General features: G+C 37.8%; 1 protein-coding gene across 2 annotated transcripts; it reads right to left on the reverse strand.

Moving 5' to 3' along the window:
- Positions 1-1,310: 1,310 nt before the first annotated feature.
- Positions 1,311-6,097, reverse strand: LOC118837970 (olfactory receptor 8B3-like). Of its 2 annotated transcripts, none has more exons than XM_036745134.1 (2): positions 6,087-6,097; positions 1,311-2,256 (listed from the first exon to the last, which is right to left on the reverse strand). In XM_036745134.1, the coding sequence occupies exons 1-2, from the start codon at positions 6,095-6,097 to the stop codon at positions 1,311-1,313; spliced, it is 957 nt and encodes a 318-aa protein (XP_036601029.1). The 2 variants fall into 2 exon arrangements, with proteins under 2 accessions (XP_036601029.1, XP_036601030.1); XM_036745135.1 differs by lacking the exon at positions 6,087-6,097 and adding an exon at positions 4,238-4,245 and having other exon boundaries at positions 1,311-2,253.
- Between the last annotated feature and the right edge of the window lie 8,010 nt (positions 6,098-14,107).

The following is a 14,107-nucleotide window of genomic DNA, read 5'->3' on the forward strand; positions in this document are numbered from 1 at the left end:
GTGAGGGATGAGAGCCATTTTACCAGGTCATCATGGCTTGTGGAAGTTCAAGAAGGTGATTTTCAAACCTTTAGACTGTGGAATGCGAGCTTCAGGAGTAGTTTCTCTCAAAGCTGCAGGTGCTGTACTGCTGCGTCCTGTAGTCCTGATAAACAGACTGACAGACTCCTGTGCTGGGCTGGGAGGCCTGGGAATCATCACAAGTTTTGCACACCCAGTATTCTCCCACCCTGGATCACAAAGCTCTTTATTTTTACACTGTTCTATAAATGACTCTCCTAGATCTGCCCATTTCTCACTTCATCAATTTATAAAAGTCTTTTTTAATCATCCATTTCCCAATTATTAGAGCAGTAATAGCCCACCACATTCATATAGCACAATTTATTCAGCCATTAATGAGTTGTTGGATATTCTCTTATTTAACAGGGTTTTTGTACAACCACAGAAAGAGCTGCTATAACTTTTTTTAACAAAACAGACCTTTCCCTCTTTATATGATCTTTTTTGAGGGAATAGGCCTAGCAGTGATATAACTGGTTCAAAGGGTACATAGTGTTTAGTAACTTCTTGTATAGAATTCCAAATTGCTTTCAAAAACTTATGCATAGTCACAGATACAACAACAGGGCATCAAAATACCTGTCCCTGATTCTTAGCTGTTCCCCCCTCCAAATTTCTCCATTTTAAATATTGCATCTCCTTTTCATTTGGCAGGGAGCTGCAAATGTGCATTCTGAGAAAGTAAGAAAGGGAACAACTCTGAAGGGCCAGCAAAGCTCCTTCACTGGTTTTAAAATGTAGCCACACATCTACTTTAGCATGCTTTCTCAACTTTTGTTAATGTGTCCAATCATTGACATATAACAGCAAAACTAATATTTCAGTCACTGTGTCCCCTTTCATTGATCCTCACATAATCCTATACTCTTCTTCCAAGCTATGCATTTAACACTCTCACATATTTAAGTCATCAATGCTTATAATATCAGTAAGTTGGCTTAACTGTTTTTAACCACCTTTCACTATTAACTAGGACTCTGTGATATTGCCTCTCCAGTAACTTCTCAGTAAGCAACATTTTTCCTGGAGGGAGATGACAATTGTAGTACTCTCTACACTCCATGTTATACTTGAAGGGCTGTATGATAGAGGCATTCTTACTTAGAGCTACTGGCCAGGATGAGAGGTGAAGGATCAAGCCCTTTATTTATGTTCACCCAGATTTCTTCCTGAGATAATTTTAATTAACCAAGAAAAGAAAAGGAACCTTGGACCCTTGAATTCAACTCACATTGTGAAAATCCTGCTCATGTTGAGGAAAATATTTTTCTTTTCAATGTTTTCCTTAAGGCAGCTTGAACATCTTTATTCCTCAAACTATAGATGATGGGGTTTAGCATGGGCCCCACATTTGTGTAAAAGATTGAAGATACTTTGTCCTGGTCCACGGACCCTGATGAAGATGGCTTGAGATACATGAATGAAGCTGAGCCAAAGAAGAGAGCAGCAGCAACTATGTGGGAGCTGCAGGTGCTGAAGGCTTTGGACCTGCCTTCAGTGGAGCTAATGCTCAAGATACTGGATAGGATGAGAGCATAGGAGGTGAAGATGGCAACACTTGGCACTATGAGATTAATGCCCACTACAATGAAAACCACCAGTTCATTGACATAGGTGCTGGTACAGGAGAGCTGGAGGAGGGGAAGTATGTCACACATATAGTGGTTTATGATATTGGCATCACAGAAGGACAGTCTCAGCATACATCCAGTGTGAGCCATGGCACCAACAAACCCCATTACATATACCCCACCCAATAGCCATGAACACACCCGATTGGACATAGTAACATTATACAGCAATGGATTACAGATGGCAACATAACGATCATAAGCCATTATTGTGAACATATAGATTTCAGAAATAACAAAAAAACAATAGAAATAGAGCTGAGCCATACACCCTGAATAAGAGATGATGTTTTTGGTTAGGACAAAATTCATCAACATTTTGGGAGTAAAGACAGAGAAGTAGCAGAGATCTATGAAAGATAAGTTGAAGAGGAAATAATACATAGGAGTGTGAAGCTGAGAATTCATCCTGATTAAAATGATCAATCCCATATTTCCCACTATAGTGATCACATAAGTCCACATAAACAGGAGGAATAGGGGTAGCTGGAGCTCTGCTTGATCTGTTAAGCCAGCAAGGATGAATTCAGTCACTGAAGAGGCATTTTCCAAAGACATTCTCCTTTAGAAGGATCTATGAGGAGATGAAAAAGTTATACTAGAAGCAAAATAAGTACAACAAACCCTCTTCCCCAGTTATGAAAAGGAAGCAATTCTAGAAGTGTCTGGAAAACATCATCATGATACCATGCAGATTCTGTTCTTATCTTCCCCAAGATATCCAGGGCTGAGCAACTGTCTCCATGAGCTGGATGATCGTAGAAAAGTGTTCCTGACTTCCCCTGTAGAATAACAGTTGATGTTCCTCAGACTCCAGAGCAAAAAGAAAAAAGGAAAATAAGAGTATTTTCCCCATGCCCCACAATATAACCTATGCTGGACACCTCAATGAGTTCTGCAAATGCCTATAGTAAAATGTTATTATTAACATTATATTAATTATTAATGATATTAACAATAATGTTATTAGCAATAAAAATAATCATTGAGAGCATTGACACTGAACTTGTTATATGTCAAGCACTGCCTTAAATCTTTTACAAATATTAAATCTTTGATCCTCATAACAACCCTGGAAAGTGGGTGTTATTCCTACCCCATTCATAGTTGAGGAAACTGAGGCAAAACGAGACTAAGTGACATTGTCCAAGGTCACACAGCTTATTAGTGCCTGAAGCTGGGTTTGAACTCAGGTCTTTCTGACTTAAAGCCCAAATGCCTTCAGACTGAATCCAGAGTCCCTTTTTCAGAGTACAGAGTCCTATGGAGATGAGCGACTAATATTGTCAAGGTCCACATTATCTTTGCATGTTCCCTTCCCCATTCTTCCCTAGACCAAATCAAAAGACCTATATATGAGTCAGTGGCTACGTTTAGGGACACAGTTTAAAGAATCCTCAAAGCTCCTGCTTGGTAAAGCGGGGAGGACAAAATAAAAGGAAAAAATCAAAAATGAATGCCTTATACACTCACCCTTCTCCTTCCCGGACACTTCAGTGATGGACTTTACCGGTTTTGAGCCCCTGGGTGGTGAAGGAGAAATAATTCTGATAAGGGTGAGCAGAGATTCTCCCTCTTCTTCTCTCTTTTCTCCTGAAGCAATCCGAGCATAAACTTCAGCCTCTTGACTCAACTAAGAGATGCTTTGAGCTATAAAGATCACAGATTGTGGCTGTGACTTCACCTGGGGAGTGCTCCAGATTTAGGGGAGGAAATAGTGCCTAGAGGTGTCACAATAATCAACAGGTGATAGGAAACTGAAGGTTTTATTCTGGATATGATCTTCATGTGGACTATATTGGAAACACAGGGAGGATTGAGTATGTTTTCTCCCTGGAATCAGACTCTTCAGGGAGTACTCATTACATGTCCATGTTTACACACTGTAATATAGAAGCTAATTTTTTTCTCCTAAGGGATTCAATCTTCTACTCAGCCTTTAAATTCACACATAGGATGTCCCCCATCTTCTTCTAACCTCTGCTCTGAGAATTTCTCTCTTGAACAACATTTTATGCAGCCACCATCTCTAGGACTTTTCCACATGATTCAGAGAATAAAGGCAAAGTATGAGATCAGAGGGTTACAGTCCCAAACTGAGCTCTCAGGAAGATACATCCATGTTCTCCTGTCAACATGGAATCAAAGTAGTTAGATGGAGTTATCCTATTGTATTGGTGTCCAGAGGAAAATATCCTCCTTACCATGTATAATAATAAAGCCAGGGATATTAAGGTTTTAAAGAAGTTAGATCCTCTACCCTCGGGCACCATTTGGATATGAGAGCTTATGTTAACCCCCCACACACACACATATACGCACACAAACATATGTGTTGTACTTACTTCTATAGGTATATATTGGTCTATCCAACTCCAATAAAATATAAATTTCTTCAGGTTGATTCTTATTTTGATTTTTGAATAAAGGAATGCATAAATGAAGGAAGGAGTTAAAATATCAGATGTCAGTCAATTTTGCTTTTTGTAAGAGCAGCATGGCAATAATCCACATACTGTGATACAACCTCTTCCACTATGCACTCCATCATGGTTCCTAGAGAAAAAAAAACCTTTAAAACCACTTATTTAAATAAAAATAAAAATCTTGAAAAATCGAACAAGAAGTTACCAAAAATGGAAATAAAAAAGAAGAAACTTCACTGAATAAAGAGCTTTTGTAGGAAAAAATAAAGAGATCAATGAATATTTAATTTAACTTTTTCTGAGGTGTAAACTTTATTTCTTTATTTATATATTATTTATTTACAACACTCATTTCCACATAATTTTGAGTTCCTGATTTACTTCCCTCCTCACCCCCTCCCCAAGATGGCATGGAATCTGATATATCTTCTACGTATAACTTCACATTGAACTAAAATACACAATAATGAAGCTGTAAAGAAGAATTATGACCAATGGATGAATCATGAAAAAGAAGAAACAAAAAAAAAGAGGAAAAAAAAAAGAAAAACCAAGGGAAAAATGGAGAGCATACAGGGTGCCTCAATCTGCATTCTGACTCCATAATTATTTCTTTAGATGTAGATAGCTCTCTCCATCATCAGTCCTTTGCAGTTGTCTTTGAACCTTGTATCGTTGAGAAGAGCAAAGTCTATCAGGGTTAGTCATCACAGAATACATATATCTATGGTTGTGTATAATGTTCTCCTGCTTCTGCTCTGCTCACTCAGCATTACATCCTGTAGGTTTTTCCAGGTTATTATGAAGTCCATATCTTCCCCATTTCTTAAAGCAAAATAGTATTCCATTTCCTTCATATGCCACAACTTGTTCAGGATTTCCCAATTGAGGGACATCCCCTTGATTTCCAATTCTTTGCCACTACAAAAAGAGCCTTAGTTGTAGTCCGAACTCCTTTGCCTTTTGGAATATCATAGTCCAATTTCTCCTGTCATTTTTTGGTAGAAGCTAAAAGATTCTGCATGATCCTGACTGTAGTTCCATAATATTTGAATTGTTTCTTTCTGGCTGCTTGCAGTATTTTCTCCTTGACCTGATGATTCTGGAATTTGGCTATAATATTTCTTGGAGTTTTCAATTTGGGATCTCTTTCAGGGCTTGATCAGTGGTTTCTCTTGATGACTATTTTGCCCTCTGGTTCTAGGACCTCTGGGCAGTTATCTTTGATGATTTCTTGAAAGATACTATTCAGGCTCTTTTTTCATCATGGCTTTCTGGTAGACCAACAATTCTTAGATTGTCTCTCTGTGTTGGTAACCAAAAATGGGCTCCTTAGCACTTAGTCAACAAGTGCCCTTGAATAGTTTGACTTTTTCTCCTGAACTAAATGAATGTTCTGAAGTTCAGGGTGCTGGTGTTTTCCCCTGAACTGACTGAATGCTGGATTAAAGTAAGCTTGTCGGCCCCTTCACCTTGCTTCCCTTGATTAAGCAGATCAAAAGAACCTGTTCTTTCCCAGTCAACCTCTTCACCTTGCTTAAGCAGATCGAAAGAACCTGTGCTTCCCCGGTGTGTCAGCTACACCCCCGCAGAAGCTGCTAGCCGGGTGGTTAAAAACAGCTTCCGTTGGAGCCAGAGGCTGCTACAGCCGAAGCTGAAGCAGGAGCTGCCGGTAGCAGAGCTGACCTACGTGTGGATTGAGAAGTGCTGAGCAAGGACTTGAGGCCAGTGGGTAATCTTTTTACCATAGAGGGGAAGCATGTATATGGTTTTGCTTTATACCATCATGCTTCTCTTTAGCCTCCTGGTTACTCTTGTGAGACAGACTTTTTGGGCCTGGAAGCTTTTGATCAAAATATCAAAATGGGGATGCTGGTTCATGGGTCTGTTACTTTGGAGTTTAAATACATACTTTGATTCTTCTTCCTCCTATCTAGAGAATTCCTTATATCTGGCAGTTCTGAACCTTTCAGACATATATATGATCCTCTTTGAAATTATACACTCTGCCCTCATAATACTTTCTTTCTGGTAGACCAACAATTCTTAGATTGTCTCTCCTGGATCTATTTTCCAGGTTAGTTGTTTTTCCAATTAGATATTCCATTTTTTCATTCTTTAGATTTTGTTTGACTGACTTTGACGCCTCGTAGACTCATTAGCTTCTACTTGCTCAATTCTAATTTTTAATGAATTGCTGTCTTCATTTTACTTCTGGGCCTCCTATTCCATTTCATTTATTTTGCTTTTCAGGATGTCATTTTATCTAACTAGATTCTGAATCTCCTTAGTCATTTTGTCAATTTTATTCTTTAAAGATTTGTTTTCATTAGTGAATTTTTTCCAGTTTTTTCTTTAACCTCTCTAATTTGGTTTTTAAAATCCTCCTTGATCACTTCCAGGAATGCTTTTTGGGCTTGAGACCAGTTCACATTACCTTTTGAGGTTTCTGGGTATAGCATCCATGCTGTCCTCTTCCAAACTGGTATTTTGATTTTCCTTGTCTCCATAAAAAGAATCAATAGTCCTCGGTTTCCTGGAGTTCTTCTTCATGTTGTTTAACTTTCCTGGCTTTAAAGTGGATTTCTTCTTCTAGGGTTCAGGGTGCCCTGTCCCAGGCTTCTTGTTCAGGGAATTGTGGGCATAGTTATTGGCTTTATGTGTTCTAGCCTCTGGTTTTGTGAGATGTGGGAGAGGGGGTGTTTTGGCTGTTGGAAGACTCCTCTTCTCTTAGTACTGTGATACAGCCATTTTCTGCACTGATGTCTGATGTCTGCCACTTCCCCTGGCTATGCAAAGGCAGGTATGGGGGCCTGGTGTTGATAATTGCTGGCTCCACCCTCCTAAGGCTCAGGAACTACCACTGTTCTGCTGAGATGCAGTCTCCTGGGACTTCCTGCACTGGTCTCCTTCCACCACCATGATAAGGTCCCTCTCCCCAACTTCTCAAGCTAAAAGGCTACTGAAGCCCCACTTATGGCTCCTCTATTTCAGGGTTTCTCTCAAGGGAGTATTATCTAGGTGGGTGAGTGAGGGATGAGAGCCATTCTACATGGTCATCATGGCTTCTAGAAGTCCAAGAAGGCAATTTTCAAACCTTTAGACTCTGGGATGCGAGCTTCAGGAGTAATTGCTCGCATGGCTGCAGGTGCTGTGCTGCTACCTCCTATAGCCCTGATAAACAGACTGACAGGCTCCCATGCTGGGCTGGGAGGCCTGGGGATCATCACAAGTTTTGCACACCCAGTATTCTCCCACCCTGGATCACAAAGCTCTTTATTTTTACACTGTTCTATAAATGACTCTCCTAGATCTGCCCATTTCTGACTTCATCAATTTATAAAAGTCTTTTGTAATCATCTATTTCTTAATTCTTAGAGGAGTAATAGCCCACCACATTCATATAGCACAATTTATTCAGCCATTAATGAGTTGTTGGATATTCTCTTATTTTCCAGGGTTTTTGTACAACCACAGAAAGAGCTGCTATAATTTTTTTAACAAAACAGACCTTTCCCTCTTTATATGATCTTTTTTGAGGGAATAGGCCTAGCAGTGATATAACTGGTTCAAAGGGTACATAGGGCTTAGTAACTTCTTGTATAGAATTCCAAATTGCTTTCAAAAACTTGTGCATAGTCACAAATACAACAACAGAGCATCAAAATACCTGTCCCTGATTCTTAGCTGTTCTCCCCTCCAAATTTCTCCATTTTAAATATTGCATCTCCTTTTCATTCTGCAGGGAGCTACAAGTGTACATTCTCAGAAAGAAAGAAAGGGAACACCTCTGAAGGGCCAGCAAAGCTCCTTGACCGGTTTTAAAATGTAGCCACACCTCTACTTTAGCATGTTTTCTCAACTTTGGTTAATTTGTCCACTTATTGACATGTAACAGCAAAACTAATATTTCAGTCACTGTGTCACTTTTCATTTATCCTCACATAATCCTATACTCTTCCTCCAAGCTATGCCTTTTATGCTCTCACATATTTAAGTTTTCAATGCTTATAATATCAGTAAGGTGGCTTAACTGTTTTTAACTATATTTCACTATTAACTAGAACTCTGTGATATTGCTTCCAACTTTTCTTCAATTAATCATCAAAGCAAAGTCTATCTTCAAATCAGCAAGTTTCCAACTAAAGAATTAAAGTCAGCTGGTCAGCTGCCTCATCCAGAAGCCTTCTTTGTCTTCTCTTCCCAGTATTTTGTGACTTCTGTACTCAGCTTACTTTCCTGCCTCTTGTGCTATCTCTTTCCATAGTTTCTTCTCAAAACATTTTCCTGGCTGCTTAACATTTTCTAATGTCTCTAATTAGACCCTCCTGGGAGTCAGTGACTTGTTGCTTTATGACGTAAAGTGCAAAAAATCCATCTTTCTATAAGGTATGAATTGAACAATTATTATACAATTTTCCTGTAGGTCCCACATTTGATTTGTCACTTTGTCAGTTACAAACTTTAAAATTCTAAAAAACAATTTACTCGCAAATGTCCAGGTAGGACATAACAATTGTTACCTGTCGTTGCTCTGACTGCAAACCAGCACTCTCAGTATATTCAACTATTGAGCAGTTATCTGTCTCATGCTCTGAACTATTATTGGCTCTCTCAACATTTTATCTCAGAAATGGTGTTCCTTCACAAGTAGATGTTATCAATTTCCTTACACAAATGCTTTTTTCTTTCCCTTTCAGTAACTTGCTGGAAGAACATGTTTAAAGCTGCAATCTTTGTTTCCCACAAGCAAAACACAAAGAGAGATAACAAATTTTCTCTGACTTGCCATCAATGGCTTGATTCAGCAAATGTGATTCTCTATAAAGTACCATCTGCTGAGTATGGAAAAGTTCTTGCAAAGTTGGCCAATATTTCTAGTCCTGGATATTTCAAAATTACTTGTGAAAAAATGTCTGCAAATATATTTTTTGTAGTTTTAATCCAAGGCATTAAAAACATAAGAGACTTCCTTAATTTACCTCAGTAGGAAATGATTGCCATGAAAATGAAATGTCTTTTCTCTACAAAATATATGTAAGAATTCAGAGGACTTAAGACATGAGATCTCTGCATCCTTGAAGAAAACTTGTATTTGGATGATATGATCAAATCCTGTAAAAATAAAGGCTATGTAGAACTTGGACAGCAAATAGTAGAGATAATAACAAAAGGTCCAGGAATTACATATCATTTGACAGGTCCCTAGATAAGAGATTATGTGAGCAAATGTGCTTTCTTGACACAAAGACAAGAAGTAAATATCTCTTGACCTAAACCTAAGAAACAAAGGCAGAGACCTAAAAAGTGTTGGACTTGGATTCAGGAGAGATATGGTTTCAAATTCCATTTTCAATGCTCAGAATCTCTGTAATTATGGGCACTCAATCTGAATTTCTTCTCTATAGAGTAGGAATAATATCTAAAGCATTTGCCATGCATTACTGTTCTGAGGATCAAATGAGATGAAGTATATACAATATTTTGAACATTTTAAAGAGATCTAACCATTACCTTTCAATAGCTCACATTTAGAAAGGACTTTTCAAAGCGTGAGATATGGAAACTACACCTTTGGGAATCTAGGGTTGCAGTTAGGATTAGTTAATAATCAGTATGGCATCTTTTATAGCCTGTTTCTGAAGAAATTCCCTCTTATCTCTCATCATCCTTCCATTAAGGTAATCTTAATAATGATAATGACAATGACAATGTTGGCAAAGGAAATAAGAAGAGAAAGTTATGATGATGATTTTGACATGTAGAAAATCAGAGTGAGTAGATGTCCTTCATATTCCGGTACCAAAATAAGAAAAGATAAATGTGAACAAATCATAAGTACCACTACAAATCTTATAAGAAATCTTCGGTTGTAGATGACATTGACAACTAAAAGAGGCAAAGTATGATCAAGAAAGACCTATGAATCACTTTTACACTCATGACTTCTCTAATGAAAATACATAAAAATAAATAATTACATGAGAGACAGGAAAATGTTTGGAATCTTTGTGGAAAACTGTTCACCATTCAAAACATACCACCAACAAAATATTATCCAAAGCAAATAATTAAAAAATGGCAATTTTTCAGGGAAACACTTCCAGCACATTAGGGTTCTTCCTAGCCTTAAACTCATTATCTTCTCTCCTCAATAGAACTAAAAATAGTTTACAAGTTTAAAAAAAGAAATAAAAGCAAAACATCTTCCTTGTTCAATGTGCAATATCAACATACACATACAATAGCTTAATGCACATGGAAGACATCAAGTTATAATACCTTCATAGAAAACACATTGAAGAGCACCCTCATTTTGTGGCATATTTTTTCCAATGGCCAAAGAATATAATTCGGACTCCAATTAATGTAAATTGATTTGAAAAGTTTGAGCTCAAATTTAGAGGTCATGAAGGTACAATTTATGAAGGCAATAATTACACATTCCTTGGTGTCCATGAACAAAGATATCAAAGAGAAAGGTATGACTAAATATTTTAGAAGATTACTGACACCCAAAAATCACAATTGAATGGGAAGAATATATATATAAAGGAGTTAATGTCTATGAAATATGAGACTGAGTATATACATTCTGAATTTTAAAATAGACCAAAACTGTTTTTGAAAGTATCACCACAAAAATCCAAACAATTTTAGTGGACAGTGATGATCATTCTATTGCAGTTATGGTAAGATTAAGATTTCCATGCCAAGGGAGCGGAACCAAAATGGCAGCTGGAAAGCAGGGTCTTGCATGAGCTCCCCCGCCAAGTCCCTTCCAAAACCTATAAAAATGTCTCTGAATGAATTCTAGAACTGCATAACCCACAAAATAGCAGAGGGAAGCAGGGCTCCAGCCCAGGAAAGCCTGGATGGTTGCTAGGTGAGGTCTATCATGCATGCAGCTGGGAGCAGAGGGGAGTAGAGCCCAGTGTAGGCAGCGGCAGGACCAACCAGACCAGGAGCCCAGCAGAACAGGCCCTAGTGCCCTGAATCAGTGAGCTGTGGCAGTTAGCAGACTTCTCAACCCACAAACACCAAAGACAACAGAGAAGGTTAGTGGGAAAAGCTGCAGGAAGTGAAAGGAGTTCGCAGTTTGGCCACTGCTCCAGGGACAGCAGAGGTGGTGCAGCTGCAGAGCTACAGCTTCAGTTGCTTCTGGCCCCAGGCCCACCTGGTGGGAGGAATTAAGTGGTGGACTAGAGTGGGATTGCAAAGCCTGCTTTGCTCTGCCTGAATCTGGAACGCTATCCTGGTTGGTGGTTCTTTGGAGAGAAGGAGTGCTGGTGTGTCACAGCTTGCTGTGCAGAAGGAGCTCTGAAAACAGTAGCGCAGTACCTCAAACTTGGGACATAGTACTCTCTACTCTACAAGCAGTCATAGCCCAACAAAAATTTCAAAGGTCAAGTAGTTGGCTGGGAAAATGAACAGTCAGTGAAAACACACTCAGATTCAGTCTCAGACTTTGAAATCTTTCTCTGGTGACAAAGAAGACCAAAACATACAGACAGAAGAAGTCAACAAGGTCAAAGTGCCTACATCAAAAGCCTCCAAGAAAAACCTGAACTGGTCTCAGGCCATGGAAGAGCCCAAAAAGGATTTGGAAAAGCAAGTTAGAGAAGTACAGGAAAAATTGGGAAGAGAAATGAGAATGATGCAAGAAAACCATGAAAAACAAGTCAATGACTTGCTAAACAGAGGGCATAGGGTGAATTGAATATGAAGGGATGATATCTAAAAAAATCAAATTAAGGGATGAGAGAGGAATGTATTGAGAGAGGAAGAAAGGGAGAGATAGAGTGGAGTAAATTATCTCGCATAAAAGTGGCGAGAAAAAGCAGTTCTGTAAGAAGGGAAGAGGGGGCAGGTCAGGGGAAATGAATGAATCTTGCTCTCATTGGATTTGACCTGAAGAGGGAATAACATACACACTCAATTGGGTATCTTACCCCACAGGAAAGAAGGAGGAAGAAGATGAAAAAGGGGGGATTATGGAAGGGAAGACAGATGGGGGAGGATGTAATCAAAAACAAACACTTTCGAAAAGGGACAGGGTCAAGGGAGAAAATTCGATAAAGGTGGATAGGTTAGGAAGGAGCAAAATATAGTTAGTCTTTCATTACATGAGTATTGTGGAAGGGTTTTACATTATGATATGCATGTGGCCTATGTTGAATTGCTTGCCTTTTTAGGGAGGGTGTGTGGGGAGGGAAGAGGGGAGAGAATTTGGAACTCAAAGTTTTAAAAACAGATGTTCAAAAACAAACAAAAAATAAGTTTTTGCACACAACTAGGAAATAAGATACACAGGCAATGGGGTATAGAAATTTATCTTGCCCTACAAGAAAGGAAGGGAAAAGGGGATGGGGGGGGTGACAGAAGGGAATGCTGACTGGGGAACGGGGCAACCAGAAAATATGCCATCTTGGAGTGGGTGGGAGGGTAGAAATGGGGAGAAAATTCGTAATTCAAAGTCTTGTGAAAATCAATGCTGAAAACTAAGTATGTCAAATAAACAAATAAATAAATAAATAAATAGATGAATAAATAAATAGATAGATAAATTAATTAATTAATTAATTGATTAATTAATAAAAAGAAGATATCAGAATTCAAAAAAAAAAACAAAAAAAGATTTCCATGCCAAAAAAGGAGTAAGAAAACTGATAGACATTCTTAAAGCATATAATAAACAGGTAAAAAACCTACAGAAATAATCTTCACAGAGGCAAAGATCACTTCACCAGGTAATAAAGAGTAAAGATAAGAATGGTTACATCCCATTAGATTTGTTGAACTATTGTAACCAAAAATGGGGCACCTCCAGATAGAACCCAGGAAAGACTTAATTCAATAACTTTCTAATGAGGGAACCAAAAGATCTTCCATGTAAAATATAAACATAAAAACATAAATTCATCCAATGATATTCCCACAAAAAAAACAACTGCTGAATAAATAACTTAGTCATGCATTTGTTTATGGAAAGAGAAGTAAATCCAGGGCCACAACATTATTATCAGATATTACATGAGAGTTTTCCTCAAATATAAATGCAAATTATGAAAGAAAAGTGTGAAATCTGTGAAATACATCACTGCAGGATTTAAAAGTTTAGCTATTATAGAATACCTCACAAGACATGACCTGGTGGCTAGAATTATGCATGAGAGGACCAATACATTTCATGGACTGAAAAATGACAAATCCCTATCCTACAAATAAAAATTTCAAACTATTAAGGGGAATGTAACAAATGAACTATTCCAGAACTGAACAGTCACAACTGCCTAGACATGGTTTGGAACCAAAAATATTTTTGACGTTACTCTATTAAATCCACATGAACTCCAAATTACAAAGAACAAAAGTATTAAAAATATAAATGCCTAACAGAGAAAATTAGAAACATATCAGAACAGAAAGAGGTGTACAACATCCTGGTTGTTCTGTCTGCTACTGGAAATGTACTGGGGATATTTTTAACAATCCTGCAGAAATGGGGATCACATTCTTTGACTTAACTACCAAGAGCAAACATTATAGCCACCAGAACTTGAATATGTAGAGGATTGTACATTAAAATATAGGGAGATGACAACTTGTCTCAGTACCATTTTTATTTGATCCCCATTGGAAAAGATGAAAGGAAAATTAATATACAAATAAATAACTGAAATTTATATAGAGTTTTAATGTTTGTCAAACATTTTTCTTATATTTTATCAGTTGATTCTCTTGACAGCCTTTTGAAGTAGTATTATTATTCCTCTTTTGTTAATAAAGAAATTTAAGTAGTGAAAAGTAAAGTTTGCCAATGTCAATTACTAAATATCTGAGTTCAAATTTGAGATATCTCAGCACTCTTTCAACTATACCGTGCTCCTTTCCATCAACTAAAATCTTTAAGTCTAAACTGGTCCTTAAGTAATGTTCAGCTCTTCAAAAATAGATTCTTCTTCTTACTACCTATGTCACTCTGAC

The sequence above is a fragment of the Trichosurus vulpecula genome, chromosome 2 (genome assembly GCF_011100635.1).
Source record: "Trichosurus vulpecula isolate mTriVul1 chromosome 2, mTriVul1.pri, whole genome shotgun sequence".
NCBI classification, from domain to species: domain Eukaryota; kingdom Metazoa; phylum Chordata; class Mammalia; order Diprotodontia; family Phalangeridae; genus Trichosurus; species Trichosurus vulpecula.